This window comes from Chlorocebus sabaeus, chromosome 13, assembly GCF_047675955.1.
Source record: "Chlorocebus sabaeus isolate Y175 chromosome 13, mChlSab1.0.hap1, whole genome shotgun sequence".
NCBI lineage: Eukaryota > Metazoa > Chordata > Mammalia > Primates > Cercopithecidae > Chlorocebus > Chlorocebus sabaeus.
The window spans coordinates 52,239,726-52,261,312 of NC_132916.1; the positions used below are offsets into that span (position 1 = coordinate 52,239,726).

The 21,587-nt window shown below is 33.1% G+C and overlaps 1 protein-coding gene across 2 annotated transcripts in view; it reads right to left on the bottom strand.

Moving 5' to 3' along the window:
• The window catches only part of THEMIS (thymocyte selection associated), a 210,582-nt gene extending 191,618 nt beyond the window's left edge, over nucleotides 1-18,964 (bottom strand). The window contains exon 1 of one of the 2 annotated variants that reach the window (XM_073022451.1): nucleotides 18,632-18,964. In XM_073022451.1, coding sequence (XP_072878552.1) covers nucleotides 18,632-18,722 — 91 coding nt within the window. In that variant the 5' untranslated portion in view covers nucleotides 18,723-18,964. The remainder of the gene's footprint in view (nucleotides 1-18,631) is intronic. The other variant, XM_008007111.3, reaches the window with a different exon arrangement.
• Between the last annotated feature and the right edge of the window lie 2,623 nt (nucleotides 18,965-21,587).

Here is a 21,587-nt window from a genome sequence, read left to right on the forward strand (position 1 = left end):
GAACATTTAAGGTTTCCAAATTCTATTCTGACAGTCATTTTAGTGTCCAACCATACAAAATTGACACAAATAGAGCAAATTTAAAATTATTTAATAAAGTGTTGTAAGTTTCAGGATATAATAAATTTTATGTACTTTACAACCTTAGATATAAAAAGTTTACAGTTTCCAACATGTGTGAGTTTAGGTCGTCCTGCCTATCTTAAACATGTAAAAAAAAAAATTCTACTTTAGAAATGTAATGTTTGTCTTCAATGAATCTTTACAAATACAAGCTCATGTAGAAAAATACTGGTGCTCTCTTTTCATTTAGTTGAAATTAATTTTTTAAATATGATAGACCAGACTTCATTAGACTCTATATAATTTCATTCCACTTGAATCTATATGAAACAATATCAATGTTGTAAATTTTAAGAAGTTTTTAAAAAAGCTTTTGTTTTGTCTAAGTATTTAAGACCTGTGAAATATGAATACACACGAGTAGAATATAATACTGTGATTTTCAAATTTGCCGTGATTTTACTACAGCATCACTGCTTGGTTTAATTGAGCCCGAAAACATTAAATTCATTTAGCCATAAAATAAGTATATGAGCATTAAAGTAGGCAATAAACTCTCAGATGCATCAGATCCATAAAAGTCATGTTCATATAATTCATAATTCACTAAGTATCATTATTCAATATACTTATTCAATCAGTTGTAGAGTTAATTCTTCAATGTCATATTTATCAAATTGCAATTAGTAATGTTATTAAAAGACAAGACAAATGTAGTTACTACTAGTTATTTCTTATGCGTGTTTACTTCAGCAACTAAATTTGTGTAGCCAAATTGCCATCAATAAATTGTCCTAAAATATCTTAGAAAACATTTTTGGTTCTATGATGATAGCATTTCCTATAGGATTTCTCATTCAAACTCTTCAGTAGAGCAGAGCAATAATGAACTTTACTGTAAGTTTTATCCCTATGGCAGAGGTAGGTGATATGAAAAACAGGAGACCCTAAAAAAATGCAAATAATATTAATAATCTCACAAGAGATCTTTAAGGGCTAAATATATTTATAAACATATAAATTAACTAACTTAAATAAGAGTAAATATATATGTGTGTATATATATATATGAACACTAAATTTACATGTAGACAAACATATACATTATTTAATTACATATGTTGCATTATATAGATTCACATATTTATGTATAGGCATACACATATAAAATATATATACAGGCACTCCCATACTTGGTTTGACTTACCAATTTTTTGACTTTATGATGATTTGAAAGTAGTACATATTCAGTAGAAACCATACTTTAAGTACCCAATAGAACCATTCTGTTTTTCATTTTCAGTACAGTATCAATGCGTTACATGAGATATTCAACTTTTTATTATAAAATAAGGTTTGTGCTCAATTATTTTGCCCAACTGTAAGCTAATGTGAGGGCTCTGAGCACATTTAAGGTAGGCTAGGCTAAGTTATAATGTTTAGTAGGTTAGGTGTGTTCAATGCAGGTTTGATTTATGATATTTTCAGTTTACAATGATATTTTCAGTTTACAGTTGCAAGACATAACACCATCATAAATTGAGGAGCATCTGTGTTATATATATATATATATATAAGATATGTGCTTACACACCCAAATGTATATTAACAAAGAACATGGCACACTCCCTGGCGCATAGTAAGCCTTCAATATATACAGCTTTAATTATCATTAATACCCTACTACAAATCACCTGCTAAAACCAAACATTTATTCCTGACATTCTCTCTATCTGGTGCTCTCTGCCATTTCTTTTCATCAACAAACTACCCTACTCTCTGCTGCCTCTCTTCCAACACAGAGACCGATTGTTTGGTTTGTTCGTTTTGCGTTACAGGCTGCACTTTATCCACACCTCCCATGTCAGTGTTCTTTGGGACCCAAGTATTTCTTCTGATGTGGCACATGGACAATAGGACAATTCCTAAAGTCACAAGACTTCTTTCACTCATTTACAAATCCATAATGTCAGCCCTGACAACTCTACATTCCTTTTACTTTAGATGAGCATTTTCAGCTAAGGTTCATTTGCATGTGAATGTCATATAAAGGCCTCAAACTCATTGGAATACAACTGAATTATGCACCCCCTCTTTTAGTTACTCTTTCAATTAATGTTTTTATCATCTGCCATACTACTAGTCTAGACTCTTCAAATCCCCCTCTTGCTCACTGCCTTTCATAAACTGTCAAGTTCAGAATATTCTACCCAAAGGGAACATGGTTTCTGTCTCCACAGCTGCTATTAACTCCTTGCTATTATCTCTTTCTCACACCCTTCTAGTAAACGTCTACTACAGTGGATGTCTAACATACTCATCTGAGATGATTTTTTGCCTTGTGCTGCCATAACAAAATACCATAGACTAGGTAGTTTAAATAACAGGAATTTATTTTCTCGTAATTTTGGAGACCAGAAGTCCAAGATCAAGGTTCTCATTGGTTCAGTTTCTGGTGAGGCCTCTCTTCTTGGCATGCATACTGGCTGCCTTCTGTCTGTGCTCACGTGACCTCACATGGCTTTTCCTCATTGACTGTGTATGTGTGTCTGTGTGTGTGTGTACATGCATGTGTGCATGTTTACAGAGAACTTTCTGCGTCTCTTCTTATAAGGACACTAGTCCTATAAGATCAGGGCCTCACCTGTGTTACCTCCTTTAACCTAATCATTTCCTTAGAGACCCCATCTCCTAATGTAGTCGCACTAGGGTTTCAACATATAAATTGGAGTGGAAGAGAATACATTCAGTCTGTAACATGTATTATAGAAATAATGTATTTTTGTAGTTGCCTATTGATTAGAAATTCAAAATCCTCATTATTATTCAAGGGCCATTTAAAATATGACCATAAATGACCTGATTTTCTACTATTCCCTGAGAAGTTTTTGAACCCCCTTTTGAACTTTAAAACTTGCATAACCTTCTAAACAATTTTCTCTCATTCTGAAAGTTTCTTAGTTACCAGGTTATCTTCTATTTGGGCTTCAAGTCCTAGCAGAATTATCACCACTTCTTGTTAAGCTTTCTCTGACTTTTCTGAGTGGTGAGTTGTACTCTCCCCAGTGTTCTCAAACAGTTTATGACAGAGCACCTTTCACATTGTATTATTAATACTGATAAAAAATAAAAAACAACTATCTACTTTCACTAGTCATTGGAATTTTTAAGGGTAAAGATCTTGCTTTATTCATTTTCTAGAAGAAACTAAAGAGGGAAAGAAGAAGAAAGAAAAGAAGAAAGAAATGAAGGGAGATAAACAGTATTAGGGAATAATTTCCAAGATTTTAACATTTTTTTGCTGAAACAAGAAATTGTTAACATTTAATACATGCAAAATACAGTACTTAAAAATCTTAACTCTGAAGAGGGAAATGACAACTTCTTGGCATTCACAAATTGTTACAAGAAACACTTTGGAGTATCATACTTTTGGGCTGAGTTAAACACAACTATGCTTTGACTTTTACAAATGTGTGTATGGCTTCATCAACATTTTTCTTTTTAATAAACAGTAAAAATAAGTGGCTTATGCTCTCTAAATTCATAGTTAAGAAAAGAGTTCTACCACTGGATTAGGTGGTTTTGGCTGATTTACTTTGGTATCTACAGCTTCCCCATTGGACATTACAGTGTCCAAAAGAGCCATATGTGCTTCTCCAACATTTCGTCTCTCATATCATTTCTGATCACTCTCCCCCTCCTTCCAGGCTCATTGGTTTCTCACTTTTCCTATAACATCCCAACACCTTCCTACCATAACGTTTTGCTAAAGATGTTTCCCTCAACTTGAAACACCATCCACCCAGATATTTCTTTGGTTAACTCCATCACTTCTCCCAATTAGAGATAGCCTTTTCTTCCTGAGTCATTCCCAGCATGCTTTGTAAATGGATTAATAGTTGGGTTAGTTTTTCCATCAGTTGGATTTACAGATGAAGAAAATTCAGGCTAACTCAAAATGTATTATAGACCCAAAGATAAGAGATAAAACCCTCTCAAAATAAAACCATGTAGCAAAGGGTTAACTCCCTGGACTTGGAGTACTCAACCCCCATATATTCCAAAGAAAGAATTAGCTCTTGACAGTCCTTGGAGCATAAAAGTGTTTTTGTGTATCTGGAACATTGGGCCACACCGGAAAGTTTATGCTAACAACATGACTTCTGGTAAATTCCTGTTTTTGTTCACTTGGGGTTCTGGACCACACTGTACAAGTTTGACCTTTGTAGGGGCTGAAGACTGAGTAGCTGAGGTCAGTCCTGTGGGCACTCCATGTTTATGAGACTTTCCACACAAAAATCCTTGGACGTGAAAGCACAGATGAAGTTCTCTGGTTGGAACCACTTTGTAGATGTTGTCATGCATCATCATTAAGAGAATTAAGCACTGTCCATATGTCTCCACTGGGAGAGGATAACTGACAGCTCATGTTTGGTTTCTCCTGAACTCTGCCCTATACTGCCGTTTTCCTTTGTTGACTATCTTTTCCCTGTAATAAACCATAACCATGAGTATAATAGCTTATGTAGTTCGAGTCCTTCTAGAGAGTTAGTGAGGGTCATCTTGGGCACCCCCAACAGAAAAACAGAGGAGAAAAGTTTTGTGCTCTTAGGTTAGGTAACGTGATACCAAAATCATGCCCCCCCAATCTCCCCAAAAATAAATTGGATTTCATCAAAATGTAAAACTTTTTGCTTCAAAAGGCAACATAAACAAAATGAAACCACAAGCCACCAAGGAAAGAAAATAAGTGCAAATTGTATATCTAATATATTTGCAAATCAGATATCCAGAATACAAAAAGAATTCTTATAACTCAATAAAAGGAAGACAATGCAATTAAAAATGGGTGAATGATTCGAAGAGACATTTGATCAAAGAAGACAAATAAAGTGCTAATAAGCATAAGAAAAAGTGCTCAACATTAGTTGTCATTAAGGAAATACAAATTAAAACTACAATGAGATACCACTGGCTGTAAAAGGAGAAAATACCAAGTCTTAGTGTGGATATTGAGAAACTGGGATCCTTATACATTAATAGTAGAAATGTAAAATGACATATTATTCATAATACTTCCAATCATGAAACAATCTGAGTGTCCATCGACTGGTGTTAGATAAACAAAATGTGGTATATCCAAACAATAAAATACTCTTTACCAATAAAAAGGAACAAAATACTGATGTATGATACAATATAGATGAACCATAAACACATACTAAGTGAGAGAAGCCAGATTTTAAAAAAAAACTGCATATTGTATGACTTACTTTATATGAAATGTCTATAGAAGGCAAATTTATAGAAAGAAAGCAGATCAGTGTTTGCCTGGAGATGGAAATGCCCATAGAGATTAATGGCAAAGAACCCAGGCTAATTCTTTAAGATGATGAAAATGATCTTAAATTGATGATGATTATACAACTCTATCAATTTACTTAAAACCATTCAGTTGCATACTTACAGTGGTTGAATTTTATGGTATATAAATTATACCTCGATAAAACTGTAAGAAAAATCTAATAAGAGAGGACATAAAAACATGCTATACATAACTTACACGTAAGAAAGAGCCAGGTGCTTCAGTACAGAAGAAAATGAAGACCAGAATATAGAAGACAGGGAATCCAGGGAAAGGGGATTAGAAAAATTGCAAGAATAAAGAGGTAGCTGGGGTAAACCTCATAGAGAAGGGAGTTAGTCAAGTCAATGTCCTGAAGAAGAATTTTCCAGATGAAGAGTGTGAACAAAGCTTTAAGGCAGGAGAATATCTCCAAATTTGAGGAACAGTGAAGTGGCTAGTGTGGCTAGGAGGAGAAGCAGATTAATAAGCAATAAAGTCAGATAAATAATGCAACACAGAGACAATGTAGAGCCTTATTACCCATATAAGGTTTTTATTTTGAGAAAAAATAGAGGGTTTTTAACAGAGGAGTGACACAATCTGACATCCATGACTATAGATGCTATGTTGAGAATAGATTTTAGACATGAAAGAAAGAAGAGCATTTAGGAGATTTTGATAATCCTAGCAGTAAATTATGATGGCTTGAACTAAGGGGTTAAATGGAAGTTGTGGGAAATGATGAGGTTCCCTATAAAGCACGGGGAAAAGGGATTTGGGCATCAATTTTCTTTTCTTGAAAGTTAATTCATATTTTTATAAAAATTACAAGAGAATACATCAAAATGTTAACCATATTTCTCTCTGTTAGGTGGCATTATGGGTAATTTTGCATTTTTGCATTTATAAAATTACCAACCATGCACATGTGTTTTTCTAAAGCAAAAAAAAAAAAATTAATATCCAACTCATCAAAAAAGTTCATAATGCAAACCAATTGTGTTTTTTGCCAAATTTTTAAATCAACACCAAAATGGGTGCATGTACAAAGTCAACAGTGGTAAATGGTAACGTTTGCAATATGAAGCGTAGTTAAAGAAGCAACAGATGCTTCCTGAATAGAGTGATAAAATCACTTTCTTATGAACATGTGGTAGCATTATTACCCAAGTAACTTCCCTGACATTATATGACTCTCTTTAAAACATGCTTGGTTTCTAATTTTTTAAAATTGATAATAACTTCAGTTCCAGTCATAATAAAAATAGTTTATTGTATCAGTGAGAGAAGTGTAGCTTACATTAAGATAACAACCTCAAAATCTTAGAGATTAAACAATAAAGTGTATTTCTTATTTCACTACATGTCCAATACAGGTGGGTGAGGACATGACCTCTGCTAATTGCAGTCACTTAGCAACACAGGCTATTGAAGATTTCATTTTGACATAGTCTACCATGATGAAATATGTTTAATTATGAACTGGTTCTTAAAGCATCTGTACCAAATTATGCATATTATTTTTGTTCTCAGTACATTCGCCAGTACAAGTCATGTGATCATGTGACCACAAAAGGGTTGGGAAGTACAAGCATACCATGTACTCAAAAGAGGTGGAAAAGTGGAATAGATGAACACCATTTTTTTCCTCAAATTTGTTCTTTGGTTATAAACTGCTCGCTTAAAGAACTGAAGAGGACAAGATAGCACAAGTCAATTTATCTGTGACATAGGTCATATATAATTACCCAGAGTTTTAATCTGAGAGGGACTCATGACAGCAATTGTGTTAGCTCCTTGCAGGGATCTCTAAATTGGGCCATATATTCCATAGAGTATTACAAGATGTGAGGTTAAAGTAGAAAATATTAGAACTTCGTATTCATTTCTACATAAAAGAAATAAGAAAACTAAACTATACTAATATTTAACAGAAAGATTTACTATTACTTAATTTCAAAGTTGCTAGTATTTGATATTAAAAATCCTAGTTTATCTTTGCATCAGATAGTCATATGACATGTATGGTAAGTCACATACTGAGACAGATTGGGAATTTCAAAAAATGAGTTAAAAGAAATGTTTTAATTCACTCATTTACTTTCAATATACTACAACATAATGCAGTTGAAGTTAAGTTGATTTAAGAATTGTTATAATCTAATTTTATCTATACTCACTCTCACAAAATAGACATAACGTCACAAGATGCCAAAACAGACATTTGAGAATTGAAGATTGCAGGCCCTATCAAGAAGAAAATGACAGAGTGACATGTCTTCTATTAGCACAATCTTGTCGTTGTCTGTGTACAATTGCTATCTAACGAAACTGCCAAAATCAGATTCAGGAAGATTATTTCATAACATGAAATTTATAAAGATTAGTTCATATATAGAGTGATAGCCACAAATATTAATGAAAAACCTGCTCTATGAGTAGATTACATATAATGTATATTGGACCTTGATGAGGTATCTGCAATAGCTGTCATTCAAAACAAAAACTAAAATAAATTAATTAGAACCATTTGAATCACTGTGTCACACGCTAATCAGCCTTTTCCAAAACAATATTCAGCAATAAAAATATGTAACATTTCCAATAATATGACTTCCACTAAAAATAGATTAATAGTTAATATGTTTTATTCTCATTCATGTATGGCAGCTAAAAATACTGATCTCATGGAGGGAAGAGAGTAGAATGGTGGTTACCAAAGGCTAGAAAACATAGAGAGGAGAAGAGGGTGAAGTGAGGTTAGTTAATGGATACAAAAATACAGTTAGATAGAAGGAATGAAGCCTAGTGTTCAGTAGCACAGTAGGGTGACTATAGTGAATAATAACTTATTGTTTATTTCAAAATAACAGTAAGAAAAAATTTGGAATACTCCCAACACAAAGAAATGATCAATGTTTAAGGTGAACGGTATCCTAACTATCCTAATTTGATCATATTGTATGCATGAATCAAAATATTAAGTGTACCCCATAAATATGTACAATTATTATATATTAATTTTAAAACTAGTTAATTGTTATAATAGAGTTAATAGCTTTTGTGAGAAAAATAGTGTATATTATTAACAAAAATTAAAATTGTATAAGATATTATCAATTTTATCTTTTTTATAATTGTATTACTATGTATGCTTTGGAATGAATATAAATATCAATAGAGAAATACACATATGGAAAGCTGCATCCTCTTTTTTTAAATTGATGAGGTTTTTGATCAAATAAAGTACTGATCAATTAAGTAATGGATGGGGCATTCCAACCACAAGCATCCTCTGTGCCCAAACCGGATTTTTAATTGCCTAACTTGAAATATCCACTTGGCTGAGTAATATATATTTATATTTAATATGTCCAAAACAGAACTTTCGTTTTTCTCACTAAAACCTCATCTTCCCCTGGTCTTCATGACTCTTTCAAATACACAAACATTTACCCAGTGGTTAAAGTCAAAATCTTGAATTCATCCTTTAGTCTTTTTATGTTCTCACCTCAATTTCAAATCCATTGGAAAATCCTGACATTTCAGCCGGGCACGGTGGCTCACACCTGTAATCCCAGCAGTTTGGGAGGCCAAGGTAGATGGATCCCCCCAGGTTAGGAGTTCAAGACCAGCCTGATCAATATAGTGAAACCCCATCCCTACTAAAAATATAAAATAATAATTAGCCAGGCCTAGTGGCGGGCACCTGTAGTCCCAGCTAGTCGCAAGGCTGAGACAGGAGAATTGCTTGAATCCGGGAGGCAGAGGTTGCAGTGAGCTGAGATTGTGCCACTACACTCCAGCCTGTGTGATAGACAGACTCCATCTTAAAAAGAAAAAAAAAAAAAGAAAAGATAAAGAAAGTTCTGACATTTCTACCTCCAAAGCATCTCTTGAGCTGTTCCTTTCTCTTTACACTAAATCAAGGCACCATCACCTCTCGTCTAGATTATTGCAGTCTCCTAATATGTCATTCCACTTTTGCCTACCTATTGCCTGTTCTCCCCAAAGTAGCCAATGATCTTCCTCAAATGGCAAACAGGTCTTGTCAGTCTGCTGCCTCAAACTGGTCATTAGCATCTCATAAAACCCAAACTCCTTGAAATGCTCTTGCCCACTCCTTAAACTTCTTCTCATATGATCTTCTCCCTGCTTTATACATGCTCAAGGTACAGGGATATGTTTTCTCTTCCTCAAACAGACGAAGCTCCTTTTAGTCCCCAGAGGTCTGCACTGTCTGTTCACTCTGGAACACTCCAGAACCTAGATCTTTCCTTGGCTGATTCCTTCTCAATATTCAAGTCTCTGCTCCAAAATCATTTCTTCAGAGTGGCCTTCCCTGACCACATTATCTTACGGGTCCTACCTGTTTCCCAGCCCCACTGTGCACCACATTCAGTGTTACTCTAGCCTTCAAGGCCTACAAGGTCTGGGCCTGCCCACGCCTCAGTCTTTCTCCTACCAGCCTTCCCCCAAGTTCTTGCCTTCAGCACCACTTGACTGCTCCTTGTTTCCTATTCAGACAAAGCAAGCTCTTCAGTAGTTTGCACTTGTTCTGTCCTCAGCAGGGAATTCTTCCAGATGTGGGCAGGGTTTATTTCCTCAGTTTATTCAGGTCCCTGCTCAAATTTCATCTCATCAGAGATAATCTGCCCTGGTCACCCTATCAAAAGATCACCTTTCACCTCACCTTGCTTTACTCTCCAGTCGGTGCTTCGTGACACTTGTATATATTCTAAATCTATCATTGGTTTGTCATTTGTCCCATTCACTAGAATATAAGCTCCAAGAGGGGAGGGCTTTACTTTTTTTCCCAACTATAATTCTAGACCCTTGACAATGCCTGATATTGCATTATTAGAATGTACGTAAGCTATTCCATTCTAGGCTTGCTTAATGTTTTTCTATAAAACATGCTTCTATGAGCATTCTAATATAATCATTATTTTGCTTTTTGTAATTATATTTAAAATTAATTTCTAAAGGTTGGATGTTTATAAACATTTTTCTCTGTAGATACATATTACCCAGTTGCAACCTAGAAAGTCTGTAACTGTTTACACTTTACCAAGTGTGCCTTGGCTCTTTTTCACACATTCACGTCTACAATGACTTTTGTGAATCTTTTAATACCTGTGACCTGAAAAAGAAATAATGATTTATTGTTTCATTGCATTTTTGATAGTAAATTTGAATTTTTTAATATTAGTGTGTTATGTGAACTGCCTTTTACATCTTTATATTCACTTTTGTTTATTGTTAGTAACTCCTTATACATTTAGGATATTTATAGTCTGTCTGCTCTATATTACGTAAATATTCCCCTAGTGTAGAGTTAGTCTTTCTTCCACATTTATGTATTTTGGGTTTTTTTTTTTTTTTTGGAATAAGGAAGTTTTTTATTTTATAAATTTAATTTTTTCACTTTTTAAAATTTCAGTCTCACATTTTTATGTGGTTTCTTTAATTGGTTTCATTGTTATGTTTTACTTTTTACTATTTTTCTTCACATTTAATTTATGTTGGTGTATGCAGCAGCAGACAAATTCAAATCAGTTTTGTTTTAATTTTTGAAATAATTACCCAGTTTCTTTACAATATGCCAGCATTAAGGTAATAATAATAATAGTTACGATTTACTGGAAGATTACTCTGGGCCAGTCATTTTGCTAAATTCTTTATATACCATGGCTCAATTAATCTTCACATCCTACCTCAAGGTTATAATAAAACCCATTTTTCGTAACAGAGGACAAATGTTCAATGTTTTAAGTTGACCATGGAATCACCTCTCATTTATAACTTATCCAGGAGGCAGAGTCCTGAGTTTATAACCCACAATTCTGTGCTTCACATCAATAGGACATAAATGCTTAACATCAATAGGGCTCTTAAAATAATAAATGCTTGAGCAACATGTTCTTGAGAAGAACATTCTCCCTATTACCACTGTGGTTGTCAATGGGGAGTATTCAATCCAATACCAGAGAACCTCACATGATTTGACATCAGCCTTTTTCAAATTCCCTCAAACCTCCCATCCCCCAAAATGTGTCACAGAGTCACCATCACCACAGGATGGTTGGTACCTGGCTCCATTGCCTGAACTGACACAAAAGGCAGAAAGAGGACAAATAATATGTTTCCTTGCACATAAAACAAAAAGTAAAACCCCAAAATATTGGAAACAAATGCTTAGAAAATGATATACCAAAAGATAGTTGAAGTAGTAACGTTGTCTAACAAAATAGAACCTAAAGAAAAAAAAATCATCAAGGAAAAAGGATGATAATGTAGTAAAAAGATGTAACTCTCTAACACATGGAACAACTGAACCTCAAAAAAAATCTGATGAAATAAAAGACAGAAATGAAGAGTGAACTAGACAGATGTACAACTGATAAAGTAAATGACAGACTAAGCATATGAAAACTAAGCAGGGAGAGAAATGATCTGAACAAAACAAATAAAAACTCAAGCTATTTGGCATATAAAGAGAGGTGTTATACCAAAAAACAAATCATACTATTTTTGAGCACACAGGAAGTATTTCCAAAGTAGAACATGTTTCATACCACAAAGTAAAGGAAACCACAATCAATTCCAAAGAAAGACTATCGATCTCCAACAAAATACAATAAAATTATTAATTAAAAGCAAAAGGATAGCAAACAAAATCTTATCTGATCACTAAATAAGCAAAATTCATAGCTATTGGATTTAAAAAGAAATACATTATAATTAGAACTGAGGAATAATGAAAATGCTACATGGCAAAATTTATAGGAAACAGTTTAAAAATACTTAGAGAAAAATTATAGATGTAAACACTTATCAAGAGGCAAACAAGGTATTAAACATGGCTGCCGATTCAACATAAGAGGCTGGAAAAGGAGCAAGAGGGAAAACAAACAAACGAGAAAACAAATGAGACTGAATCAGAAATAATAAAAGATACAAGACATAAAGAGTATTAACAAAATCAAATTCTGGCTTCTTTCCAAAAATATTCCATGTTTAGTAGGTCATCCAGGAGCACTCTAACAAATTTTTAAAAAGATTGTTAAACTTATTTTTAGAAAATTATCTCAGAAAATAGAAATAACAAAATTTATGTAACTCATTTTCGGAAGCTAATGTTATCTTAAAATCTAAAATGAATAAGTCTATGGGCTCATTTTAATTATGATTAAATGTAAAAATCCTAAATATAATGTCAAATTCGTACATTGTATTTCAAAAAGTATATGGTTTTTGAAAATATATATATATTTATATGAAAATATATGTATATTCATATATTATATATTTATATGAAAATATATATTCAAATATTATATATTTATATGAAAATATATATATTTATATGAAAGGATCCTCCAACATTTGAAAAATCTTTAAAGTTAACTCACATAAACACACTAAAGAAAGTAAATCACATTATTATCTTAATCAATGATGGAATAGCATTGATTAAGTTCAATACCTATTTATTATGAAAACACCTAGAAAGCAAAGAATAGTTGGAAACTTCCTTAATTGAGTAAAGGTTAAACACCAAAATTTAGTACATAATATATTAACAAGAAACTTTAGATGATTTTCTTTATGCCTAGGAAAAAGACAAAGATTTCCACTATTGCTTGATATAATACTGAAGGCTCTAGTCTATAATAAAAAAGGTAAGAAAAAAACATTTGTGGTATGAAAGAGACACAACTTGATGTTTCTGATATTAATATCTATTTAAGAAAACCAGTGGAAAAAAAATAGACTGATAGAATTAACAAGGGAATTTATAAATATTACGAATCATATTGAACTGCACTTCTTCATTTTAGTGACAACCAATGGGAAAACAGACAAAATATGATCTCAATATAGCAATATATATACACACATGATATAAGTATGTGTGTGTGCATTCTAGGAACTAGCCTAGCATACATTAGAACTCTATAGAGACAATTTTTTAAACTGTGATAAATTACGTAGAAGATATTTTATTCTCTTTTTTAAATAAGAGATAAACTATGCTCATGGACGAAAATACTTTACTATTAAAAAATTGAAGTCATAATTTAAAACATTTCTATATTAGAAATCTCAGCTCAGGAGGCTTTCATTGAAAATTCTACTAAATATTTAAATAAGAAATAACACCAAAGTTACATAAAATCTTTAGGAAAATAACAAAAGACTAACCAAGAATTTCCATAAGTTCAACTAACTTGATAATAAAGCCTGGCTAGGATATTACAAAAAATCAAAACTGTAAGCCAATATCATTCCCTAAAAGAGATACAAACATTCTAACAACAACCACAAAAAAAATAGTAAGCCAAATTCAGTGAAATATGACCCAATTGGTTGTATTCCACAATTAAAAGCTTGTTTAACACTTTTTAAATGTAAAAAACCCATGTGATTATCATAAAAGTTACAAAGAGAATATTTGATAAATGTCAAACATATATTCAAGATTTTAAAACCTGTTAGAAAACTAGAACTAATTTAACCTAAAACAAACATATTTAACGGTGAATTACTGAAAATTGCTCTCAGTGGTCATGAATGAAATACAGAGATTTTTTTATTATTATTACCTCTATTCAGTATTATACTAGAAGCAAAATCCATCAGTATTCACAGACAACACAAATGTACACATAACATATCGAAAATAAGTTAAAGATATATTCTTAAAATTCGATAAGTACAACAAAGAGAAAATGAATGATTTTAAAGATATCATTTAAAATGGCATGAAAAAATCAAAGTACTAAGAATAAATCTGAAAAAATACAAGATCTGCACAAAAATTATAAAATGTTATCGACAGAAATGAAATAGCCTTAAATAACTAGAAAGCTGTACCAGATTAGTGGGGGCAGAAGACTTAATTTAAAATGATGCCAATTTTCTCTAAACCAATGCACAGCTAATCAAAATTCCAGGAGGAATTTTGAGGAAGTTGATAAGTTAATTCTAAAATGTATGTGAAAATTCAAAGTGCCAAACTTAAAAGGGAATAATAAATCAAGAAAACTTATTCTAAAGTAGTAGTTATCAAATTTGACTGTGTGTTATAATCATCAGGTAGATTTTCAAAAACCTAATGGTGATGCCTTACCTTTTACACAATTAAATCTTTATCTCTTGAGGAGAAACCTAGGCATTTATATTTTAAAATCAATCCAGGTATTTTTAATGCACAACCAAGTTTCAGAACCATGGCTCTGTAGCATATTATAATATATAATCTAATAGAAAATATATATTAGATATTGCATATCCACATTACTTAAGACAGGAAAAATTGATGTAAGGATAGCAGTAGATTAATAGAACAGCAAAAAAGGGAAAAGACCCAGGCATGTACGGACACTATTTCTGAGTAAGGTTAACAGAGTAAGATGATAGAAAAAAGGCAGCTTTTCAATAAATATCACTGCACCACTTGACTCTATAGAAGAGAAAAATAAATATTGCTCTCAACTTCAAACCATGTACAAAAACATAAACCCAGGTAGACTGCAGATCTAAAAGTGAGGGTAAACAATAGGATTTCTAGAAGATAATAGATATTTTCATGAACTCAGGGTAAAGAAAAAAATTGTTGACAACACAGAAAAAGGAAAATACAAATTGACTACACTAACACTAAAGTGGAAAACTTTCATCCATTAAAAGACACAATTTTGAAAATAAAAGATGAAGCTATAGATTCAGAAAGTAATTTGCAACACAGAAAACTGACAAGGATTAAGTGTCCCAAATATATATAGACATAAACTTCATCAAATCAGTAACAAAAATGTATAAAATTCAACAGAAAAATGAGCAAGAGATATAAACCACCTCTGCAAAAAAGAGTATCTCCAAAAATCCAAGAAATATATGAAAAGGTGCTCAATCTTATTAGTCATCTGGGAGATAAAAACTAAAACCATGAGCTACCACTATACTCTTGCCAGAATGACTAAGATTAAGAAGACGGATAACGTCGTGTTACTAAGCAAATGAGTTAATTGGAACACACATATACTGCTTGTAGGAAAGTAAATTGGATTACTTAAGAAACTTGTTTTTCATTACCTTCCAAGGCTTTATGTACACATACAATATGTCATAGCAATCCTATTTACTTTTATGCCCTATTTAATACATATACATGTAGGCGCACATGTACAAGAATTTTCATGACAAAATTACTGGAAACTCCAAGCCAGAAGTAATCCAAATGCCTATTAGCAGTAGAATTAATATTTAAATTGTTAACATACATACTGAATAACACACATACTGAAAATGAATGAACTATATGAAACAGCATGGATTAGTTTCACAAATATAATGTTAAATAGATATACCAACCAGAAAAGAATACATACTGTAATTTTCCATTTATGTAAGGGTCATAAATGGACAAAAGTAATGATGATGGTTACCCTTGAGGGAGATAGTAGACAATGACTGAGAAAGAGCACAGGATAGGGCTTCTGGAATACTTTGAATTTTCTATTTCTGGACCAGGGTGTTGGTTATATGAATGTGTTTACATTGTGAGAATTATCAAGGTATTTACTTTTTTTCCCCTCTTAATTGAAGTACAACATAGTAGTAAAATAATAAGGTATGAAGAAGACAGTCTGGACACACAGAGGGACATACTATGTTCTTTCTTAAAACAACATAAAATGTCAATTCCTTCCAGCTTAATCTACCAAATCAATAAATCCAATAAAAATCCCATTTAGATTTCTTACAGAATCAATTGATTTAATAAAAACTCATTTAATAAGTCATGAGATGTTATTTCACTTCAGTTAAAACAGCTTTTATCAAAAAGATAAAAAATAATGGATGTTGGAGAGGATGTGGAGAAAAGGGAACGTTTATACCCGATGTTGGGAATGTAAATCAGTACAGTCACTATGAGAAACCATGTGAAGTTTCCACCAAAAAAAAAAAAAAAAAAAATAGAACTACTCACAACTCAGTAATCCCACTGCTAGGTATATTTCCAAAAGAAAAGACAGCAGTATATTAAAGAGATATCTGTATCCACATGTTTTCACAATAGCCAAAATATGAAATCAACTGAAATGTCCATCAACGGGATGAATAGACAAAGAAAATGTAGAATAGTATTCAGCCATAAAAAAGAAGGAAATCCTGTCATTTGCAACAACATGGATAGAAGGACATTAGGTTAAGTGAAATAAGCCAGGCACAGAAAGACAAATATCACATGCTCTCATTCATTTGTGGGAGCTAAAAAAAAAAAAAAAAACAAACACTGCTCTCATGGAGACAGAGAGAAGAATGATGGCTACCAAGTGCTGGAAAGGGTAGTGGGAGGGGGATAGAGATGGGTTGGTTGATTAATGGGAACAAAAACACAGTTAAAAGGAATAAGATCTAGTGTTTGTTAGTACAATAGGGTGACTATAGCTAAAAATAATTTACTGTATATTTTAAAATAACTAGAGTAGTGGAATTGGAATGTTCCTAACATGAAGAAATTGTAAATGTTTGAGGTGATGAGTAATATCCCCATTACTCTGACTTGATCATTATACACTGTATCAAAATATCACATGTATCCCATAAATATGTATATATATTATGTATCTATAAAAACATTTTTAAAATTTTTGAATATCTAAGCCAGTTTAGGAAAAAAGGATTGAAAACAGGGATCAGTCTATACATCATTTCTATATTAACACGTATTCCAAGGCCATAGTTACAAAAATAGTGTGTTTGGGGGCAATTAAGTACAAAATACACTAAAAGAATAGAAGAGATATTTTAGAGACAGACTGATACAGAGGTGAACATATAATATGATTTAAAGGAGGCAACAAAAATCGATGGCGGAAAGATTATCAGCTTAGCAAATGGTACCTGGGAATCAGGTGAACTGTATAAAGAAAACTAAAATTTGATCCCTGTACAATTGATAGGTGTCCTCCAAATAGACTGAAAACTAAATGCAAAATATAAAATTGTAAAGTTGATAAAAACAATATAGGAAAATATCTTTTTAAAGTAGACATAAAGAAAGACTTTTTAAATAAAGCCTAAAAAACACGAACCATGAGACAAAAAATGATTTGGGGCTGGCTTAGAAATAGAGACACTGAAAATATGATTACACATGGCAAAACATAGTCTGATTCCAAAAATCAACTTACAAATTAGTTAAATAAAACTGTATGCTAAGCTGGTAACAACCCATATCAATTCATCACCTGCAAGTGTGTGTGTGTGTGTGTGTGTGTGTGTGTGTGTGTGTGTGTCTGTATATATATATTTAAACTGGAGCTGACATGTTAATCTTTCTTTCACTTTGCAACATAATATGTAATACATTATTTTGTCTATGAACAGGAAAGGCCTGCCTACCAAAACTATTTTCCTGGTAGTTTTGTCTTGATCTGATTCTACAATTACTTCAATTGTACCACTCTTGAGGCCAGAAGTACACCTGCAAATTATTCATTGTATTCTGTGTATTCAAACTAACCATGTAAAGATTCTAGGTTGTATATTGGAGATTTTAATGTTCTTTTACCTGAATTAACATAGTAAGTTACACCAAAACTCACTATCTTATTCAATAAGTTAATTGAACTCTGAGCTTTCAACATCAATTTTTAAAAAATTATCTTGTAGCAATAATTTCTATACCTTCAAATTAAAATGTTCATTATTTAAGGAATTCAGAGTTAGGCCACTACAGAGTGAGAAAAACATTGGTATAAGCAACATTTAGAAGCTAAAAGTTTGGGAAATACTTCTTCCGAAACACTGTGCCTTTGAGAGTTGCTTTTGTTTTAGCAAGCTCAATTTTATTTTTTATATTATAGAAACATAAATATTGATAACTAAATTTATTATTCTTGATTGCAACCAATTTCAAAGCAAACGCAGAAATAGTTCACCATTCAAGGCCTACAGAAAGCTCAAGAAGCTTCACTCAGTTTCTTATTTCTGTCTATCCCACAGTCCTGTCTAGTTTCTCCCCTCTCCAACACCATTGGCTTTTGACCATTCATTGGTCAGTTCATTACTTTCTCTCTTTTGTGATCGCCTTTCCTTTACCAGAACTCATATATTTGCTGTTAAAACTCCCCCCCTCCAATTTTCAAGAGTGCATACTTTACAAGAATGTTCTAGCCAGTAAAGGTATTGAAGAGTGCTTACCTTCAAAATAGATGCCTGCCTGGATTTCTAGAACCCTGGGTAGGGTCCTGGGGTCAAGAGAGTGGACGAATTCTTCCAGTGATAATGCCATTGCTATGCTTTGGGTAGTTTGTAGACCTGGTGCTCACAGAAACTTGTGGCTTCTGGGTGACACTTGTCTGCAATTACAGCCCCCGCTCACCATTTCTTCCTCAGGCAGGCAGGAATATCACACTACAGTCAGAGTGGGGTGGAGTAGCTCTATATAGGGAGGACAGTGAAGAGGGAGGGAGGAGGCAGGAGACAAAAAATGTTACAGCTCTTTTTGTTCACATTGTGGCTTCATTTCCTTCTGACATTGAAGTTGAACAGGATGGGGGTGGGGTGAACAGACACTGCCCAAAAAATGAGACGTGCTAAGTAACTCATTCTGCCCGTTGTTAATCCAGGTGCGCATCTACTATGGCAGCAAAACTGAGGTCAGAGTTGCTTGTGACTTGCCCACCAACAAAGAACAGGAACATAGGACTAAAGTCTAATCTTAAAAATGGCACCGTGTGAATTCATTATCTCTCTAGTTCATTTCTAAAGCTTGACTTTGTGCCTTATTTGCATACTGTCAGTGCCTTTACATTAAAATTGGTAATAAAAGTGCTTTGTGTCAGCTCTTTTTAGAATTCTGATAGTATACTCTGGAGAGAGTATCGAAACCACTTTTTATTCTTCCACATTAAAAATTTTGCTGAATCTTAAAGGAGGGTAGGGTAGGGATAGAATATGCAAAGTGATACAGTAAGTTAACAAAGTATGTTAAAATGATTTTTCTAATCTCTACACTATAGTAGAAAGTATTAAAATTACTTGTCAGGAAACCTGGGTTTTCTGGGTTTAGTTCTGCTTTTGATTTACAGGCTAACTTCAGCCTTGTCTTCTCTGATTTTCATTTGTTTTATTTACTAAATGGAAATGAAGTAGAAGAGTCCAATCAATTTTGTAATTTCTTCCAAGTTCACAATTCCACAATTCTGATCTTGTTGAAATTTAGGAGGAGAAATTACCAGCATCAAAGGAAGCAGGAGAAACCTCATGAATATCGATCTCTTCAAAATCCTGTTCCTCTCTATTTTTTGCATGTAACTGAAACAATATTTAGAATATGTACAATTAAAGGTGGTAGTTCCTAAGTCTCTTTAAGGTAAAGTCAAAGAATATTGGTTGAGGCTGGGTACAGTGGTTCATACCTGTAGTCCCAGCACTTTAGGAGGCTGAGGTAGGAGAATTGCTTGAGCCCAAGAGTTCAAAACTAGCCTGGGCAACATAGCGAGACTTTGTCTCTACGAAAAAATTTTAAAAATTAGCCAGGCATGGTGGCACATGCCTGTAGTCCTAGCTGTGAGGAGGATGAGGAAGGAGGATCACTTGAACCCAGGAGTTTGAGGCTACAGTGAGCTGTAAACATGCTACTGTATTCCAGGCTAAATGACAGAGCAAGACCCTATCTTAAAAAAAAAAAAAAAAAAAAAAAAAAAAGAATACTGGTTGGTATGTATACACTTGAAAGATGTCAGGAAGCTACACATTCTCTTTAGTAACTAAACTCCAGGCTCTTGTCTATAAACTGTTTTGGCCTTAGGCTGCAGAGAGCATAGCCAGATACAGAGGGTCAGGGGACATCTCAGTTCTACCATGGCCATCAGGTAAATGACCTAGAAAGATAAATACTGCCTAGTTTTGATATGGAGCTTATAAAGCTGTTTCAACTCTTCATAATCCTATTTGACATTTTCAATAATCTGTCCAGATTTATTTCTTTCTTTATAAAAGTAGAATGTACGATTGACCACATCAACAGGCTTACTATCGTTAGATTCAAATTCCTCACTTGCAACCTTTTTGTCCAAAAATTTCCTACCCTTGATCTGTCTGCCTTCCATATCCCTCCCCACAGTTTACAGCCTAGTAGTGTATTTCATGTGGATGAATATATGAAAGAGGCTTCTGTGGACTGCTCCTTAAAAATCATGAATCTGTTAGAATTGATACCACAATAAATTTCATTTGATATCTAATGCAAGCTGGATTTCACTTTTTTTTTTTAATATTCCCAAGTCAAGTTTCTATCCTACTAGCCAAACAGCCATTTCGTATCAGCAATCTCTTACAATTACCTAGGCTCCATCTGCTTCTGCTCTCGCAACAGATGACACTCCCTCTGTGATAATCATCTTCTTTGTATTCTCGATCTTAATTAATGACATTACTATTCTCTTAGTTTCCCAAGCCGGAAGGCTTAGAATCATGTGAGATGCCATTTTTTTTTCTCTACCCGTTAAGTCCATCAGGCCCTATAGATGACAATACTCAGTACCACTCACTCTGTCTTTGCTCTATATCCCTACTGCTACTGCTTTAGACCAGATCGTAATCACTTCTGACACTCAGGCAAAAACATCCTGATTTGAGCAGCCAAGACAAGGTTGACAAAGAAGAGCAATGAGAAGGTACTTGAAGCATCAGATAGTAAAATGAATTATTGAAGTTCCATCATTAGAACAGCACATTATAGGTATAATAATAGATTAACGAGAATTCAAAAAAAAAAAAAACCGGACTGTATATAATAATTTACTATTTGAAAAAGGTAAAATTCCAACGCAGTGGGGAAGAATGTTTTCTTCAACAAACGGTTGTTAAATAATTGGGGGAAATTTTTTTCCTAACTTTCCGTGCAGCAAAATTAAAGTTAGATAAATTTTAAAATTAAATTTAAATAAAAATAAACCAGGGGGGAAAAATAGGAAAATGGCTGGAAAAGGGTAAGAAAATAACTATTTTTGAGTACTAATTGAAGTCTTCAAGGAAAAAACTAATAATATATTTGAAAACTACCTTATGAAATACTCCTGTAAATCAAAAAGGAGTTTCAACAAAATAGAAAAAAAAGCATATACTTCAAATAAATAACGGTTTAGGTGTG